The sequence below is a fragment of the Anomaloglossus baeobatrachus genome, chromosome 7, assembly GCF_048569485.1.
Source record: "Anomaloglossus baeobatrachus isolate aAnoBae1 chromosome 7, aAnoBae1.hap1, whole genome shotgun sequence".
Taxonomy (NCBI): Eukaryota; Metazoa; Chordata; class Amphibia; order Anura; family Aromobatidae; genus Anomaloglossus; species Anomaloglossus baeobatrachus.
In genome coordinates, this window is record NC_134359.1 from 45,261,173 (window position 1) to 45,278,916 (window position 17,744).

Genomic DNA, 17,744 nt, shown 5'->3' on the forward strand with positions numbered 1-17,744 from the left:
CGCAAAAGCGTCGTTATCGTATCATCTGTGTAGTGTCCGACATTTCCATAATGCCGGTGCAGCGACAGGTCCGATGTTGTTCCTCGTTCCTGCGGCAGCACACATCGCTGTGTATGAAGCCGCAGGAGCGAGGAACATCTCCTAGCTGCGTCCCGGCTGCAATGCGGAAGGAAGGAGGTGGGCGGGATGTTTACATCCTGCTCATCTCCGCCCCTCCGCTGCTATTGGCCGCCTGCCGTGTGACGTCGCTGTGACGCCGCACGACCCGCCCCCTTAAGAAGGAGGCAGGTCGCCGGCCAGAGCGACGTCGCACGGCAGGTGAGTGCATGTGAAGCCGGCGTAGCGATAATGTTCGCTACGCCAGCTATCACAAGATATCGCTGCTGCGACGGGGGTGGGGACTATCGCGCTCGACATCGCAGCATCTCCTTGCGATGTCGCAGCGTGCAAAGTACCCCTTACACTGTCTATTACTGGTTGTAGAATGAGTAAACTGAGAATCCATCAGTGAGCCCGCTATGGCAGTCTAACAGGAAATTTGTAGGTCTTTTATTTGTATTTTTGTGGGCTCCATTTATCTGATTTATAACCTCATCAAAGTTAAGCGTGCAGAGAAACAAAGACGATAAAAGCCAAATGGTGGAGATTTTGTAAATGAAACCCAATTGCAAAAGTGATATTTTCTCCAAATTTTTCCTTGTTTTTTTTAAAAAACGGTCCCCAAAGTTGGACAACTGTTTAAATTGAGGAGGGCATATATTAAATGGGAGATTTACTATCCAAAGTGATGTCCTATTAATTTTTAGAGCTGGAAGATGTTAGACTGAATATGTGCTTGAACGATGTAAGGCTATGTGCGCACGCTGCGGATTTACCGCGGATTTGCCGCGGAAAATGTGTCTAACATTTGTGCAGTCATTTCCCAGCAAAACTTATGGGTATAAAAAAATGCTGTGCGCACACTGTGTTTTTTTTATACCTGCGGATTTCCCCGCTGCGGAATTAATGTGCATGTCACTTCTTTTCTGCAGGTACCTTTATCTATGTTTTTTGCCATAGATAAAGGTCAAAAATCTCAGGGACTAACCCGCGGAAAAACCGCAGCAAAACCGCGGCAAAAACGCTTCAAATCACAGCAAAAATGCGGGTGCGGTATTCTGTCAGAGGGTGCAGATTTTTCTTAAGAAAGTCAATTTTCTAGTGCGCACATAGCCTAAAGGGGGCTTTACACGCTGCGACATCGCTAATGCGGAGTCGTTGGGGGTCACGGAATTGGTGACGCACATCCGGCCGCATTAGCGATGTTGCTGTGTGTGACACCGATGAGCGATTTTGCATCGTTGCAAAAACGTGCAAAATCGCTCATCGGTGACATGGGGGTCCATTCTCGATTATCGTTACTGCAGCAGTAACGATGTAGTTTGTCGTTCCTGCGGCAGCACACATCGCTCCGTGTGACACCGCAGGAACGAGGAACCTCTCCTTACCTGCCTCCCAGCCGCTATGCGGAAGGAAGGAGGTGGGCGGGATGTTCCGGCCACTCATCTCCGCCCCTCCGCTTCTATTGGGTGGCCGCTCAGTGACGTCGCTGTGACGCCGCACGGACCGCCCCCTTAGAAAGGAGGCAGTTCGCTGGTCACAGCGACGTCGCCGGGCAGGTAAGTATGTATGACGGGTCTGCGCGATGTTGTGCGGCACTGGCAGCGATTTGCCCATGTCGCACAACAGATGGGGGCGGGGACCCTCGCTAGCGATATCGGGACCGATATCGCAGCGTGTAAAGTAGCCTTAAGATGGTAAAGTTTCACTTCTGTAAATCAAATTCACATATGTGCGATATCTGACAACCAAGGTACCATAAAATACCCCATATTTCGATGTGCCCTTGCAGATATGCAGGTCTTCCCATGAAAGCAGATCTATCATCAGATTTATCAATACAAACTGCATACATATATAAGCAGATCTCTTAGATCTGATGAGGCTGGTGTACTTATTTTCAAAATTCATGTCAGAATGGCTGTATGATCCTGATTATAAAATGAACATTTTATGACTCTCATTCCTCCTACCTAGCCTAACTCACAGCTGCAGCATATACTGAGCAGTGTGAGATCTCAGCAGCAGCAGCATGGAGGAGGGTCACTGAGGAGCTGTCAATCAGGCTAGGTGGGATGGAGTTTAAACCTTCAGAAAGGATTACTATATACACCATTCTGACATGGATTATTACAATAAGTATACCAGTCTCATCTTTTCTAAGAGATTATTTCATAATATATGCAGTTTACATTACTGATATTGTGTATTGTGACGGATCCACTGTAAAATTTAAAGGGGCTGTCTATGTTTGGCACTTAAGTTTACTACATGACTGCAGACTTGTAAATCTTCAGATCACGCACAACATGTGGTGTCAGGATTCTCCGATACTGGGAACAGGTGGTCATGTGACTGCAAGTATGTGGTGTGCACATCCCTACTAGACAAGTGCGGCTTTGCCCATTACAAGTGAATTGAGCAAGGCGGTGCACGTCTAGTCAGAATGTGGCCGCTATTCATGTCATATACTTACGGTCAGATGACCACCTATTGGTACCGGAGACTCCTTACAGTGTGCGCTGTGCACAATGTGAGGATTTACAAGTCTGCAGTCACATAGTGTGGACAAACTGGACAACTCCTTAAAGGGAATGATGAGCAGCTTGGTTTATTAAAATCTCATACATAATGTGGCAGATTGAGTTTAAAGCTCGGCCCATGGATGTAAGGAAAATTATACTCATTCATTGACATCTATAAGAGCTCTTGGAATTAGTGAGACATTGAACACAAAGCTGATTTTTATCACACCGTAATTGGGCCATATTTTGATACAACTGGAGAACCCCTGTGCCCTTTAGGCTATGTGTGCAAACAGCGTTTTTTGACGCTGCGTTTTTGTGCGTTTTTGGCCTCTAAAAACGCATAAAAACGCACCCGCTGCAAAAACACGCGAAATCGCGTTTTGGTGCGTTTTTTGCTGCGTTTTGATGCGTTTTTGATCGCTGCATTTTTCTGCGTTTTTCCAATGCATTGCATGGGGGGAAAATGCAGAAAAACGCAGGAAAGAATTGACATGTCCACCTCGCTTACCCCCGTCACACGGACTTACCTGCTCTCTGATGTCGCTCTGGCCAGCGATCCGCCTCCTTTCTAAGGGGGCGGGTCGTGCGGCGTCACAGCGACGTCACACGGCAGGCGTCCAATAGAAGCGGAGGGGCGGAGATGAGCGGGACCTAAACATCCCGCCCACCTCCTTCCTTCCGCATTGCCGATGCGCGATGATGAGCGATGATGAGCGATGTGTGGTGCCGCAGGAACGAGGAACAACATCGCTAATAAGCAGACAATGATTTTTGTTTCAGAACAACCTCTCCGCGGCAAACGATTTTGACCGATTTTTGCGATCGTTTTAGGTCGCTCATAAGTGTCACGCGCTGCGATATCGTTAATGACGCCGGATGTGCGTCACAAACAACGTGACCCCGACTATAATTCATTAACGATATCGCAGCGTGTAAAGCCCACTATAGACTTTGCTGGGGAAGCAAAGTCATGCAGTTTTGAGCCCAAAAATACACAAAAACGCACCTGAAAAACGTGCAAAAACGCCGCGAAAAACCCACTGTGCGCACATAGCTTTACTGTGTGCATATGATGTGGGTGTGCCGCTGTCCATGGTGCTGATCTCTGTAGTTCTGCACAGTTTAGGATTGTTTACTTGATAGTTTTATTTCTGTCATTTACAATACATTTTCTGTGATATATTAGATTTTATTTCAGAATATTTTTCACTGGTATCGCCCCTCACATTTCCTTTTGCTCTGGTCTTCAGTTCTCAATATAATATTGTATTTAATGTGTATTTAAAAAGTTGTTTTAATTTTTGTTGTTGTCATAAATCAATAGTACAAAGGAAGCTTTTCCCTTCCTGGTTTGATCATTCACTCTCAATCCATGGGTAACATCTGTCTTTAGTGAATATGGATTTTTTCCATTACTGCGAAGGGACATGACACAGTTGGTGCTCATAAGATTCAATGGAAAGAAGAGGGAGGAGCTAGAAGCAGCAGGAGGAGCTAGAGGTAGAGAGAGGAGCTACAGGCAACGGGAAGAGCTAGAGGGAGGAGCTAGAGGCAGACGGAGGAGCTACAGGCAGAAAAAAAGAGCTAGAAGGAGGAGTTAGAAGCAGCAGGAGGAGCTAGAGGCAGAAGGAGGAGCTACAGGCAGAAAAAGGAGCTAGAGGGAGGAGCTAGAAGCAGCAGGAGGAGCTAGAGGCAGAAAAAGGCGCTAGAGGCAGAAGGAGGAGCTAAAGGCAGAGGGAGGAGCTAGAGGGAGAAGTTAGAAGCGGCAGGAGAAGCTAAAAGCAGCAGGAGTAGCTAGAGGCAGAGGGAGGAGCTGCAAGTTCTCCTAAAATAACAGTTACATTTTAAAAATGTAAAAATTTCCTACTTTTGCTGCCCATGACGGGGTCTCCTTTAACAAGAATCCTGTCATGATGTTACTGCAGAATAGAAAGGGACAGGTGGCTCCTATACTGTCCCTCACGCTAGGGGACCCTTGGCTATCCCTTGCCTCTAGATGACTTCTGAAGGTGGAGACACTAGAGTCCAGTGCCTTACTATTCTCCTGACCAGATCCAACCTGTTGTCTAAGGCGGGCTTTGCACACTACGACATCGCAGGTGCGATGTCGGTGGGGGCAAATTGAAAGTGACGCACATCCGGCGTCGCATGCGACATCGTAGTGTGTAAAGGTTCGATGATACGATTAACGAGCGCAAAATCGTCGTAATCGTATCATCGGTGCAGCGTCGGCGTAATCCATAATTACGCTGACGCGACGGTCCGATGTTGTTCCTCGCTCCTGCGGCAGCACACATTGCTGTGTGTGAAGTGGCAGGAGCGAGAAACATCTCCTACCGGCATCACCGCGGGTTCCGTAGGATATGCGGAAGGAAGGAGGTGGGTGGGGTGTTTACATCCCGCTCATCTCCGCCTCTCCGCTCCTATTGGCCGCCTGCCGTGTGACGTCGCTGTGACGCCGCACGACCTGCCCCCTTAATAAGGAGGCGGGTCGCCGGCCAGAGCGACGGTCGCAGGACAGGTGAGTCCATGTGAAGCTGCCGTAGCGATAATGTTCGCTACGGCAACTATCACAAGGATATCGTACCTGCGACGGGGGCGGGGACTATCGCGTGCGGCATCGCAGCATCGGCTTGCGATGTCGCAACGTGCAAAGCCCGCCTAAGTCTGTGGGTCAATGTCTGCGTCTCCCTGCGCTGATCACAGACATCAGAGAGTTTAGCAGGCAAAATGCCAGAATCTGTAGTCTCCACAAATCCAATATAAGTGAGTAAAATAAGTAAATTAAAATAAATAAATAAATGATCCTGGGCTGTTGTACTAGCCAGAAACTTTTTTTTATCTTGGTCAATAGGGTTTCCAGGGGTATAAGAAACAATATATTTTTCACTATGTTCCATAGTTCAATAACTCAGCTCCATGTACCCGGATCAAGATAAATCTGGGGGTTTAGGGGGCTTTACAGGTGCACAACTCTTGCATTCTTGACTCTTTTTCTGTATTACCTTTCGTCATAGACACGCCATCTCAGAGGGTGCAGTTCATCCTGGGAACAGAGGATGATGATGAAGAGCACATTCCCCACGATCTATTCACAGAACTGGATGAAATATGTCTACGGGAGGGAGATGACGCTGAATGGAGGGAGATGGCCAGGTCAGTATTCGTGCAATACGTCAGCTATGCTGTAAACCTAAAGAAAATAGAAAAGAACTGGATAGAAACCATTACATTTACCTGATGTGTAAATATAAAAATATATGAAGTCGACAAATAGAAGGAAAGTGATGTATTATGGTACTAAAGGATCATCATTCTGTGATTGAATGGACTTCAACTATGAGAAAAGAGTGACTCTTTGGAGTGCCACAGGGGTGTACTTATTATTTACAGACACATAAACGTGAATAGAAACAATCGGGAATACACAACACTCACATGGATGAGGACAGTGTTGCAATAGGTGTAAAGGTGTAAATACCGCTTTAAAGCACCAGTCCAGCATTTTAATTTTCAGCGCTACATGGCCGTAAGTCAGACGTTGCATCAAAAACTTTCAATGCAAGTCTATGAGAGCCAGTGTGAGGATCTCATAGACGTGTATTGAGTTGTGACCTCAGGTGTACTCCATGAACTACTGATGGTCACAAATCACAGGAACAACGAAGATGGAGTGTTGTGGACGAGGGACAGACCACGGCAGGGGCTGCTCGGGATGCTCAGATTCGGGATCGTTGCTGTGGCTCGAGTGGCAGCCGGACCCAGGCTCGTGCAGACATCCGTCCTCACAACTAAATAAGTGGGTTATTTATAGGGGAGAGTTTGTCAGTGACGCCACCCGTGGGTTGCGGTGATTGTTGGTGACACTGCCGCTGCCTTGGTATGGGGCCCCGGGGCTGATGGAGCGGGGCAGCAGGATGATATCGCCTCCACGGGTAGGGGAGGTGTTGTCCCGGGGCCAGTGGAATGCTGGGACACAGTCTGTAGGCTGGACTGGCTGATACCGGTGTACTCACTGTTTTTTGAATAAATCCCACAGAGTCCAGATAGTAAACCAAGTGACGGATACCGGTAGCCTCCGGAGGGGTGTGCTCGGGTACCGCACATTGGTAGACAGGACAGGGGCCCTTCCTCCTGCACGTCTGTGTTGTCTTGTGTGTTGACTAGTCCACAAGAAACGGGGAAAGTCCACTCCCAGTGTCTTTGCTGTGGGAGCTGTGGCCCGTGAGATCTGACCCTTGGGATTTTTGCAGGCACTTGCAGACGCCCTATCCCCCGCGTTGGGCTTCCGTCTCGCTCTATCTTGGCTGCTGGTGGGACAAGACGTGGAATCTTGTTCCCTGCTGGCTAATTGACAAGGTGCTTGAAGCTGTCCTCGCTCAAGGGTCCAGGCACCCCGACTGTGCACGGCCTCTGGACTGGATTCCCATTGTCGTCACCGGCGGGCTACAACCCTGCCCCAGTCCACTCCAGGTCTCCCGCAACCGGGTCTCCGTCGCCTGTGGCCCTGCTCTCCCGTCTGCCACCTAGTCAGCTCAAGTAGTCCGGTAGTCCGGGAGCTACAACCCCCGACTACCACTTCACTCCTCTCTCTTCCTCTGTCTCCACTCAACTGTGTGTTCCCTCCCCTTGACACCTCAGAACCCTTAGGTCGGTGGCACCATCTGCCTGGTCCCACCCACTGGTGTGTCCCTATTGTCCTTGGGGAGGGGGTGACTAGGCTTTGTGGCTGGTGTATGTACCTTCGTGTGGGGTTGTGATGGAGGGCCAAAGGGGAGAGAATCCCGCATCTGGAAGATGGATGCAGTCTTCTGTGACAACCTGATTTTGTCAGGGCGTCACAGGAGCAGCCGGTAGGTGAATATGATACAGGGGTCGGTAACAAAATAATTAGAGTGGTGCTTTAACACTAGAAGTCCCAGGACTATTGAGCTTCATAGGGTTCCAATGGTAGAAATGTTAAATGACCGCTCTCTGGGACTTCTACTGGTAAGTATACTGTTGCCAAGTAATATCCATGATGTCCAGTACAGCTGCATTATTACATACCATTTATTATTTTGCACAGTCTTTTTAGGTAGAAATGGCTTTATGGCATTTAAATTTAATATGTATTTTGTTATTTCTGGTGGATATTTGGAAGTTCTCAATTCTTTATAGACTAAGAAAACTATTTGCTAACTATGTTGGCAAGGGCTTTAGGGAGCGTGAAGTTATTGAACAGTCCGAGCTCTGATTATACTTAACCAACACTTGTTTGAACAGATGGTTGAAGTTTGAAGAAGACGTGGAAGATGGCGGAGAGCGGTGGAGCAAGCCCTACGTGGCTACGTTGTCTCTCCATAGCTTGTTTGAGTTGAGGAGTTGTATTCTGCATGGGACTGTCTTATTGGACATGAGGGCGAACACACTGGAAGAAATTGCAGGTACCATTAATATTACTCGTACAATATTTATATGACTTAATGTGCAAAAATGTATTACCCTAGAATAAGGATGACCTGAGATCAGCCGTCAGTCCATGAGTTACAGTGCTGAGCTCGGTACCCCACAATAACCCAATAACATATACAGTCATATCAATGACATTTGCTACATTCTCTACTATAGAAAACAGATTTTAAAGCGGTTGGCCAATACTTAGATATGGATTCCACATCCTTGGGATAGGTCATTGATATCAGACACTCAGCACTCGCACCGATCAGCTCCGGCGGTGGGTGGGTGTAGACCGTGTTCCGAGCCGGAGCGGCACAGTTCCGTACTCTGTGTAGTGGCTTATAAATAATTGACTAATGCACATCTCGTACTATATCATATGCCACTCCATAATGAACTTGAAAGAAAACAATAAAAGGAGAGTTTAAAGGCTGATTATAAAAATATAACAACTTTATTAAAATAAAAAAATCAAATTTTTCAATTACAATATAATGGTGCTAGGTGTTATAATGGGTGAAGACCCACATGTTAATGGGGGGCCCAAGCAAACAAAGCAAGAACAATGGGAAGTCCAAAGCAGGGGGCTCTGTTTAAATGTAACAAAATATGTCTGACAATGAAGGAGCCTCTAGTCACTATGAATTCCAAAAAGGAATTTGAGTTTAAGGCATCCAGTTCAGTACAGCTGACCAGTGTCAGACTGAGTGTATCTAAGAGGCAATAAATAAGTCAGCCAAAAGTAAAGAACCCTAAGACTTACACATGACTCAGGTGGTTGCCCAGAAGTCCCACATCAACAATAAAGAACCTCCAACGCGCGTTTTGCGGAACAATAGATGTTATGGCTTCTTCAGGGAAGAAGCCATAACATCTATTGTTCCACGAAACGCGCGTTGGAGGGTCTTTATTGTTTTTTTCTGGAATTCATAGTGACTAGAGGCTCCTTCATTGTCCATCATTAACATGTGGGTCTTCACCCATTATAACACCTAGCACCATTATATTGTAATTGCAAAATTTGAATTTTTTTATAAATCTTTGTATTTAATAAAGTTGTTATATTTTTATAATCAGCCTTCAAACGCTCTATTGTTTTCTTTCTGTGTAGTGGCTGTTGCAGAGAACTGCACCTCATCTCCAATTTTAGTCAATAGAAGCTGAATTGCATTTGAGCTTTCTTTGACAGCCCTTTTAAAGAATATTCCATTTACTCGATGCAAATAGTTACAGTGCCTACAAGTAGTCTTCAACCCCCTGCAGATTTAGCAGGTTTGATAAGATGCAAATAAGTTAGAGCCTGCAAACTTCAAACAAGAGCAGGATTTATTAACAGATGCATAAATCTTACAAACCAACAAGTTATGTTGCTCAGTTAAATTTTAATACATTTTCAACATAAAAGTGTGGGTCAATTATTATTCAACCCCTAGGTTTAATATTTTGTGGAATAACCCTTGTTTGCAATTACAGCTAATAATCGTCTTTTATAAGACCTAATCAGGCCGGCACAGGTCTCTGGAGTTATCTTGGCCCACTCCTCCATGCAGATCTTCTCCAAGTTATCTAGGTTCTTTGGGTGTCTCATGTGGACTTTAATCTTGAGCTCCTTCCACAAGTTTTCAATTGGGTTAAGGTCAGGAGACTGACTAGGCCACTGCAACACCTTGATTTTTTCCCTCTTGAACCAGGCCTTGGTTTTCTTCTCTGTGTGCTTTGGGTCGTTGTCTTGTTGGAAGATGAAATGATGACCCATCTTAAGATCCTTGATGGAGGAGCGGAGGTTCTTGGCCAGAATCTCCAGGTAGGCCGTGCTATCCATCTTCCCATGGATGCGGACCAGATGGCCAGGCCCCTTGGCTGAGAAACAGCCCCACAGCATGATGCTGCCACCACCATGCTTGACTGTAGGGATGGTATTCTTGGGGTCGTATGCAGTGCCATCTAGTCTCCAAACGTCACGTGTGTGGTTGGCACCAAAGATCTCGATCTTGGTCTCATCAGACCAGAGAACCTTGAACCAGTCTGTCTCAGAGTCCTCCAAGTGATCATGAGCAAACTGTAGATGAGCCTTGACATGACGCTTTAAAAGTAAAGGTACCTTACGGGCTCGTCTGGAACGGAGACCATTGCGGTGGAGTACGTTACTTATGGTATTGACTGAAACCAATGTCCCCACTGCCATGAGATCTTCCCGGAGCTCCTTCCTTGTTGTCCTTGGGTTAGCCTTGACTCTTCGGACAAGCCTGGCCTCGGCACGGGTGGAAACTTTCAAAGGCTGTCCAGGCCGTGGAAGGCTAACAGTAGTTCCATAAGCCTTCCACTTCCGGATGATGCTCCCAACAGTGGAGACAGGTAGGCCCAACTCCTTGGAAAGGGTTTTGTACCACTTGCCAGCCTTGTGACCCTCCACGATCTTGTCTCTGATGGCCTTGGAATGCTCCTTTGTCTTTCCCATGTTGACCAAGTATGAGTGCTGTTCACAAGTTTGGGGAGGGTCTTAATTAGCCAGAAAAGGCTGGAAAAAGAGATAATTAATCCAAACATGTGAAGCTCATTGTTCTTTGTGCCTGAAATACTTCTTAATACTTTAGGGGAACCAAACAGAATTCTGGTGGTTTGAGGGGTTGAATAATAAATGACCCTCTGAATAAACTTTTCACAATTTAAAAAATAAAAAAAAAAAGAAATAACATTCTTTTTTGCTGCAGTGCATTTCACACTTCCAGGCTGATCTACAGTCCAAATGTCACAATGCCAAGTTAATTCCGAATGTGCAAACCTGCTAAATCTGCAGGGGGTTGAATACTACTTGTAGGCACTGTATGTAAAATAATGACCAAAATACTATAGTTTGACTAGGACTTTAGGCTATATCTGCGCATCAATGGCTATGGGAACACATTTGGCCTCTAAGGGCAATAACAATGTTTTATATTTTTCTCTATTACCCCAAAATGATGATTAATTTCCTTGTATGAGTATATGATAAAAGTGATCATGTAGGGCTAATATTAATTCATTCATTTTTTGTTATTACGAGTGGTCAAACACTATTGTGCATGATGGGTCTATACATGGAGGTAATTTGTAGGTTACCAGCAACTAATTAATGGTAGATAAAAACTGGATAGCTTTAAAGGAACCTTACATGTGAAAACGCTATTAACCTGGCTGACGGCCTCTTAGCATTAGTGCCCGATGTCAGTCAGTGCAGGTGGCGCAGTTACAGCCGCCGGTTTCTATACATAGAGCGTCGGCACTGCCGGTGACTGAAACCCAAAAACTGCCGGGAGGATTAAAGTTAATTTCCTCCCGGCAGCAGGCTTTGATGTACAGGGCAGCATCAGGTAGGTTTCAAACTCTATTAACCTGCAGATTAACCACATATCTGCAGGTTACCATTACTTTTTCATGTGACGGGTTCCCTTTAAAGGGAACCAATTATTAAATTCATGCTAGCCAAACCACATGGATCATGAATCAGTCTGGCTGTGTGATTGCAGCCTGGTATGTCTTGCTATGAAACGCTCTGGCGTTTCAGATACATTATAGTTTGAACAGCTGTCCGGGACCATAGACGGAGACAAGACTAGTCAGGCGCTGCCTCCAATTCCAGTTAATTAACAGACATTTCCCAAAAAAACATACTTGGCTGCCACACTCGGAATCATGCTGCCTGTTCAGCAAAACCACAAGAATGGTTCAGCACTGAAGATGGGCGAACCCGCAGATCTTTGGGTTCGGCAGGTCCGGCCTGACCGCTTAACGACCGCGGGCCATACTGGTACGTCCTAGCGGTCACAGTGTTAATCCCCGCAGGCTGCTACAAGCATCCGCTGTGTATGTCCGCGTATATGTCAGCTGATTTGTACAGCTGACATGCGTGCCCGGCAGGTACGAGTGGAATCGCTATCCACCTGTACCTGTTAACCCCTTAAATGGCGCTGTCAAGATGTGACAGTGCCAAATTACAAGTTGACTCATCACCCGATACCAGAAGTCATGTGATATGATCACGTGGATCTGGTGCTTGTCATGGTAGCACAGGGTGATGACTCCTGTAACTCACATGACTAAGGTCCTGTAAGAAGCAGCCGAGTACTGCAGCTTACAGGAGATGATCATTTCTTCCTGTCTGAGTAGTGCTGAAATGAATGGGCGATCAGACAGCTGATCCTTATAGCCCCCTAGGGGACTTAGTAAAATAAAAAAAAAGTTTAAAAAAAGATTTAAAAAATTAAAAAAATATAAAAAAAAACCCTAAAAGTTCAAATCACCCCCCCCCCATTCACCCCATTAAAAATTAAAGGGTTAAAAAAACTAAAAATATACTGTCAAGTTGCCACCAGGGGGAGCTGCAGGAGACACTACACGGAGCAACAAGAACTAGGAAGTGGATACACAATGTAGTACACTGCCTCACAGCACAGCTGGGGAGCTGAGCAGCAGGACGTGCAAGGAATGGTCAGGCGGGCCGGGTCAAGCACAGTACAGGCAGAAGAAGAACTGGAGCAAAGAGCAAAAGCGGGGTCGAGGTCAGGCCGAGGTCAGTACCAGAGGAAGCAACCGAGTCTGGAGGTAGGAGAGGGGACAGAGGAATGGAGAGACGACTAGGGGACGGAACACAGACAGGGCACAGGAGCACAGGAGCAGACGGATCAGGATAACACTTACAGGACCAGCAATCACAGGTAAAGCTACGCTAAGCTTATAGCCGGCGCTGGTTCACTGGAGATGACAGTTTTTAAAGCATCTAAGCTCCGGAAAGTGAGGCCCGGGAGAAGGCTTCGCCCCCTAGCCATGTGGATGGGGAGACAAAACGCTGCGATATCGGTACCGATATCGCTAACGAGCGTACCCGCCCCCGTCGGTTGTGCGTCATGGGCAAATCGCTGCCCGTGGTGCACAACATCGCTTACACCCGTCACACAGACTTACCTTCCCTGCAACGTCGCTGTGGCCAGCGATCCGCTTCCTTTCTAAGGGGGTGTTCGTGCGGCGTCACAGCGACGTCACACGGCAGCCGTCTAATAGCAGAGGAGGGGCGGAGATGAGCGGCCGGAACATGCCACACACCTCCTTCCTTCCTCATTGCCTGTGGATGCAGGTAAGGAGATGTTCGTCGTTCCTGCGGTGTCACACATAGCGAAGTGTGCTGCCGCAGGAACGACGAACAACATCGTACCTGCAACAGCAATGATATTTGGAAAAGGAGCAACGTGTCAACGAGCAACGATTTTTCATGTTTTTGTGCTCGTTGATCGTCGCCCCTTGGTGTCACACGCTGCGATGTCGCTAACGGTGCCGGATGTGCGTCACTATCGACGTGACCCCGACGATATATCGTTAGCGCTGTTGCAGCGTGTAAAGCACCTTTTAGCATCGCCGCTTTCAGAAATGCCCTATAAAATCAATCAATCTGATCGGTAAATGGCGTCCCGGCAAAAAAAATCCAAATGCCAAAATTAGGTTTTTTGTTCGCTACAGATTTTGCGCAAAATGCAATAACAGGCGATCAAAACGTAGCATCGGCGCAAAAATAGTATCATTAAAAATGTCAGCCTTGCAGTGTGAGTAATTCTTACAAATCAGTATGTAAAGATCTTTTAACATGGCCTTCCTATAGTCATCATTAAAAATTAAAAAAAATAAGGCGGGTGTCAAAACTGAAAAAACAAATTATGTTGCACAGGTATAAAACGGGAAACGTATCTTTTTAAAGGTGCGTGTTAATTCTAGTTTTTGTTAATTGGGGAAATTAGAGAAGTTTCTGATGGAAATTAGAGGCTTAAAGCGAAAAAGAGTAAATTATAATATCACAAATTTCATATTTCCTTTTTTTTCAGATGCTTTCAGCATGAGGTTAACTACTCGTTTTTTTTCCATTTTTTTTTTACTTCAATTCTGTGTTATATTTTGGTTAGGCTGTATAACATATGATAAGATACAGATTCTACTTCTCCAATTAATTGGGCTCCAAAATGTCAACAATTCTGCTTTGACAACTGCTGTCCGTAACATGATAAAACCACAGATGTTATACTTAACTGTTCTCATCTAAAATGACTTAATCTGACTAAAGTTGTATCAAGCAAATATGTTTTATATGGCTTCTAAAATTAATGAAATTCTAATCATTATAATATATTATGAAGCTTAAAGGTTTTTTTTTCTGCTATGGCTATCTCTTATTATCAGGATTCCCTAGAATAAAGCAGGGATAAAGGGTGTCCTACTGCTTGGACCCCAAAAGTTTGCTGAATTTTTTTTTAAATCATGAAAAAAAAGTGTTCAAAACCTCTACAGCTCCTCGTCAGGGTAAATGAGGCATTACACAGTTGGGTCCTCCAGTGGAAGAGATGCTATGCTTCTATCTGCTAAAAGATGAAGGTCTTCATTGGGGCATTCCCATTTCTTCTCTCCCATTACAATATACTGATAGTGTATGACATTTTGTATTTTTTTTTTATCTATTTTTTTCAGAGAGGTTCCCATTCCACATAACAGAGGACAGGCGGGAAGATAGAGAGCAGGATATGTATGCCAAACCTTCTTGTCATGGTTATCTCCATTTGTCAGTGAAACCGAGAAATCTAAAGGCTGCTTTACACACAACGATATCACTAGCGATCTTGTTAGCGATGTGCCACGCCCAGATCGTTGTTACGATTTGCCGAGATCGCTCATAGGTCGTTTTGTAGCGGTCACACGTACACATCTCACAAACGACGCTACATCGTTCAGCGATATATTGTTTGACTAAGGCGGTCGTGTGGATGTTGTTCGTCGTTGGCAGGGTGTCAAACGTAGCAATATGTCTGCTGCGTTCCAAACGACGAACAATATTTTGAAACTGAACGACGTGTCAACGATCAACGATTTTCACCCTATTTTCGATCGTTCAGAGTCGCACGTAGGTGTCACACTCAACAACGTCGCTAACGATGACGGACGTGCGTCACGAAAACCGTGACCCCGGCGACATATTGTCAAATAAATCGTAGCAAGTAAAGCGGCCTTAAGACACATTGGTTGACAGGTTGTCGGACATCTTCTTAGATAATCAGTACTTAGATGTCGTCCTATTGAATCAGGAGCATGCTGGTGTAAGGGAATAGGAGCAGAAGATGCACTTAGCTATTACCTTCCACTGTCTGCAGAACATCGCCATCTCCTCGTCAAGAAAAATAACCAGGAACCAAGTAGCAAGATAGGTGGTTCCTCGAGAGAAAAGATTAAAAGAGACTCTGGGTCGAGTGAGATGTATGCCGCAGTTACAAAATATAAACGGCCGAGTTTCAAGTGAAGAAAAGAAGTGGGCACCTAGATCTTGAAGAGAGCAGTTGTGAGAGCAGCAGAGCAAGCTTAGAGCTGACCATCCATGATCTGAGTGGAACATCAAGCACCAACGGTCAAGCACCAAAGATCATGACCCGTCCCGGAAGAGGACTAAGCACCACAGACTGTGACCCATCCCAGAGTAAGGACCAAGCAGCAACGGTCAAGCACCACAGACTGTGACCCGTCCCAAAGGAAGACCAAACGCTAACAGTCAAGCATCACAGATTGTGACACATGCCAGAGGAGGACCAAGCACCGGCAGTCAAGCACCACAGACTGTGACCCATCCCAGAGGAGGACCAAGCACCGACAGTCAAGCATCACAGACTGTGACCCATCTCAGAGGAGGACCAAGCACCAACGGTCAAACTCCAAAGACTAACTCGACCCACAGAAAGATTCCTGACCAGACCCAAGAGACGATCCGGCCATAGCAGAATACCGTCCTCGTGAGCCGTTGCTTCTTGTTCAGGCCTGCAGTTCTAAGTGGAGACTGAAGCAGCACCAAAGGGGGTGAAGTCAGCCAGTGTGTTACATGAGGGAGGTTACCCACTAATTTGGTCTTGTTGTCTATCGGGTTGTGGTGCAACACTCATTAAGGTCTGTGCGCTATTTAGTATACATTAGACAATTGCTGACGGTGACGGAAGAGCAGTCACTCTAAAGGCCCCATTAAACGCTACGATTTATCTAACGATATGTCGTCGGGGGTCACGGTTTTCGTGACGCACTTCCGTCTTCGTTAACGACGTTGCTGCGTGTGACACCTACGAGCGACTCTGAACGATCTTTAAAATAGCGAAAATCGTTGATCGTTGACACATCGTTCATTTTCAAAATATTGTTCGTCGTTTGGATCGCAGCAGACATATTGCTATGTTTCACACCCTGCCAACGACGAACAACATCATTAGTGCGTCCGTCATCAGCGACGCGGGCATGTCGTTACGAGCAATGCTTCACGCCTCCTCCACTCTGATTGGTGGTACCAACTGCGTTCTGATTTGGCAGGCATGGTTGATAAGGCGGACACAATTATATGCCTCTATCGTTGCCGGAATCGTTGGGAGGAATGCTGTCTGACGGTGTCCACACGTCCATCTTGGTCAAACAATATATCGCTGAATGATGTAGTGTCGTTTGTGAGATGGGTACGTGTGACCGCTGCAAAACGACCTATGAGCGATCTCGGCAAATTGTTACAACGATATGGGCGTGTCACATCGCTAACAAGATCGCTAGCGATATCGTTGTGTGCAATGTGGCCTTTACACTCCTGATAGAGGGAATAAGGGTTAAGATAACATTGACTGTTATTTAGTGGTGAAGAAGTAATAATGTATAAATAACATTGTGATCACTCTGTATAGCTGTATTGCCAAATTTATCTTTGTAATATAATTTATTTGCTTTTAATCAGACGTGCTATTCCCTTGTACCAAACATAAGGCACTATCCGTCTGTTTGCATAAAATAAAATACCTGTTAAGTTACTACTATGTCAGCCTTCTCTGTTTACACTGGATGTCTGTTTTGTTAGTGACAGCTCAGTCACCTAATCAGTGGCAGGCGTGTATTGGCCTGCCAGCTTTGTGAGTGACAGCCCCAATGGGGACAGCTCTGATGGGTTTCTTCCAAGTGTCACCAGTTTAGAATAATTATCTGGCTACTTAACTGGCTGACATTGGACAGGCCTTTGTGAGCCTTAGCTAACTCTGTGGAGTATGGACCACTTGTCTCCAGTTCTGATTCTTTGCTGACCTGACCTAAGGGGTACTTTGCACGCTGCGACAACTCTAGCCAATGATAGTGATGCCGAGCGCGATAGCACCTGCCCCCGTCGCACATGCGATATCTTGTGATAGCTGCCGTAGCGAAAATTCTCGCTACGGCAGCTTCACACGCACTTACCTGGTCGGCGATGTCGCTGTGACTGCCGAAGAATCCTTTCTTCAAGGGGAAGGTGCGTTCTGCGTCACTAATCGGCCGGCCAATAGAAGCGGAGGGGCGGAGGTGAGCGGGATGTAACCATCCCGCCCACCTTCTCCCTTCCGCTTTGCTGGTGGATGGCGGGCGCAGGTAAGGAGATGTTTGTTGGTCCTGCAGCTTCACACACAGCGATGTGTGGAGCCACAGGAACGACAAACAACATCGTACCTGCGGACGCACCGACATTATGAAAATGACCGACGTGACACAGATCACTGATTTTTTACTGTTTCACGCTTGTTCATCTTCTCTCCTAGGCTTTACACGTTGCGACGTCGTTACCGCCGCCGGATGTGCGTGACTTTCGATTTGACCCCGACGATATCCCAGTAGCGATGTCGCAAC

General features: G+C 46.2%; 1 protein-coding gene across 2 annotated transcripts in view; it reads left to right on the forward strand.

The window, feature by feature from the left end:
- The window catches only part of SLC4A10 (solute carrier family 4 member 10), a 312,704-nt gene that overhangs the window by 133,110 nt on the left and 161,850 nt on the right, over positions 1-17,744 (forward strand). For both annotated transcript variants that reach the window (XM_075317262.1, XM_075317263.1), the window contains exons 4-5: positions 5,645-5,783; positions 7,893-8,053. In XM_075317262.1, the coding sequence (XP_075173377.1) occupies positions 5,645-5,783; positions 7,893-8,053 (300 nt within the window). The remainder of the gene's footprint in view (positions 1-5,644; positions 5,784-7,892; positions 8,054-17,744) is intronic.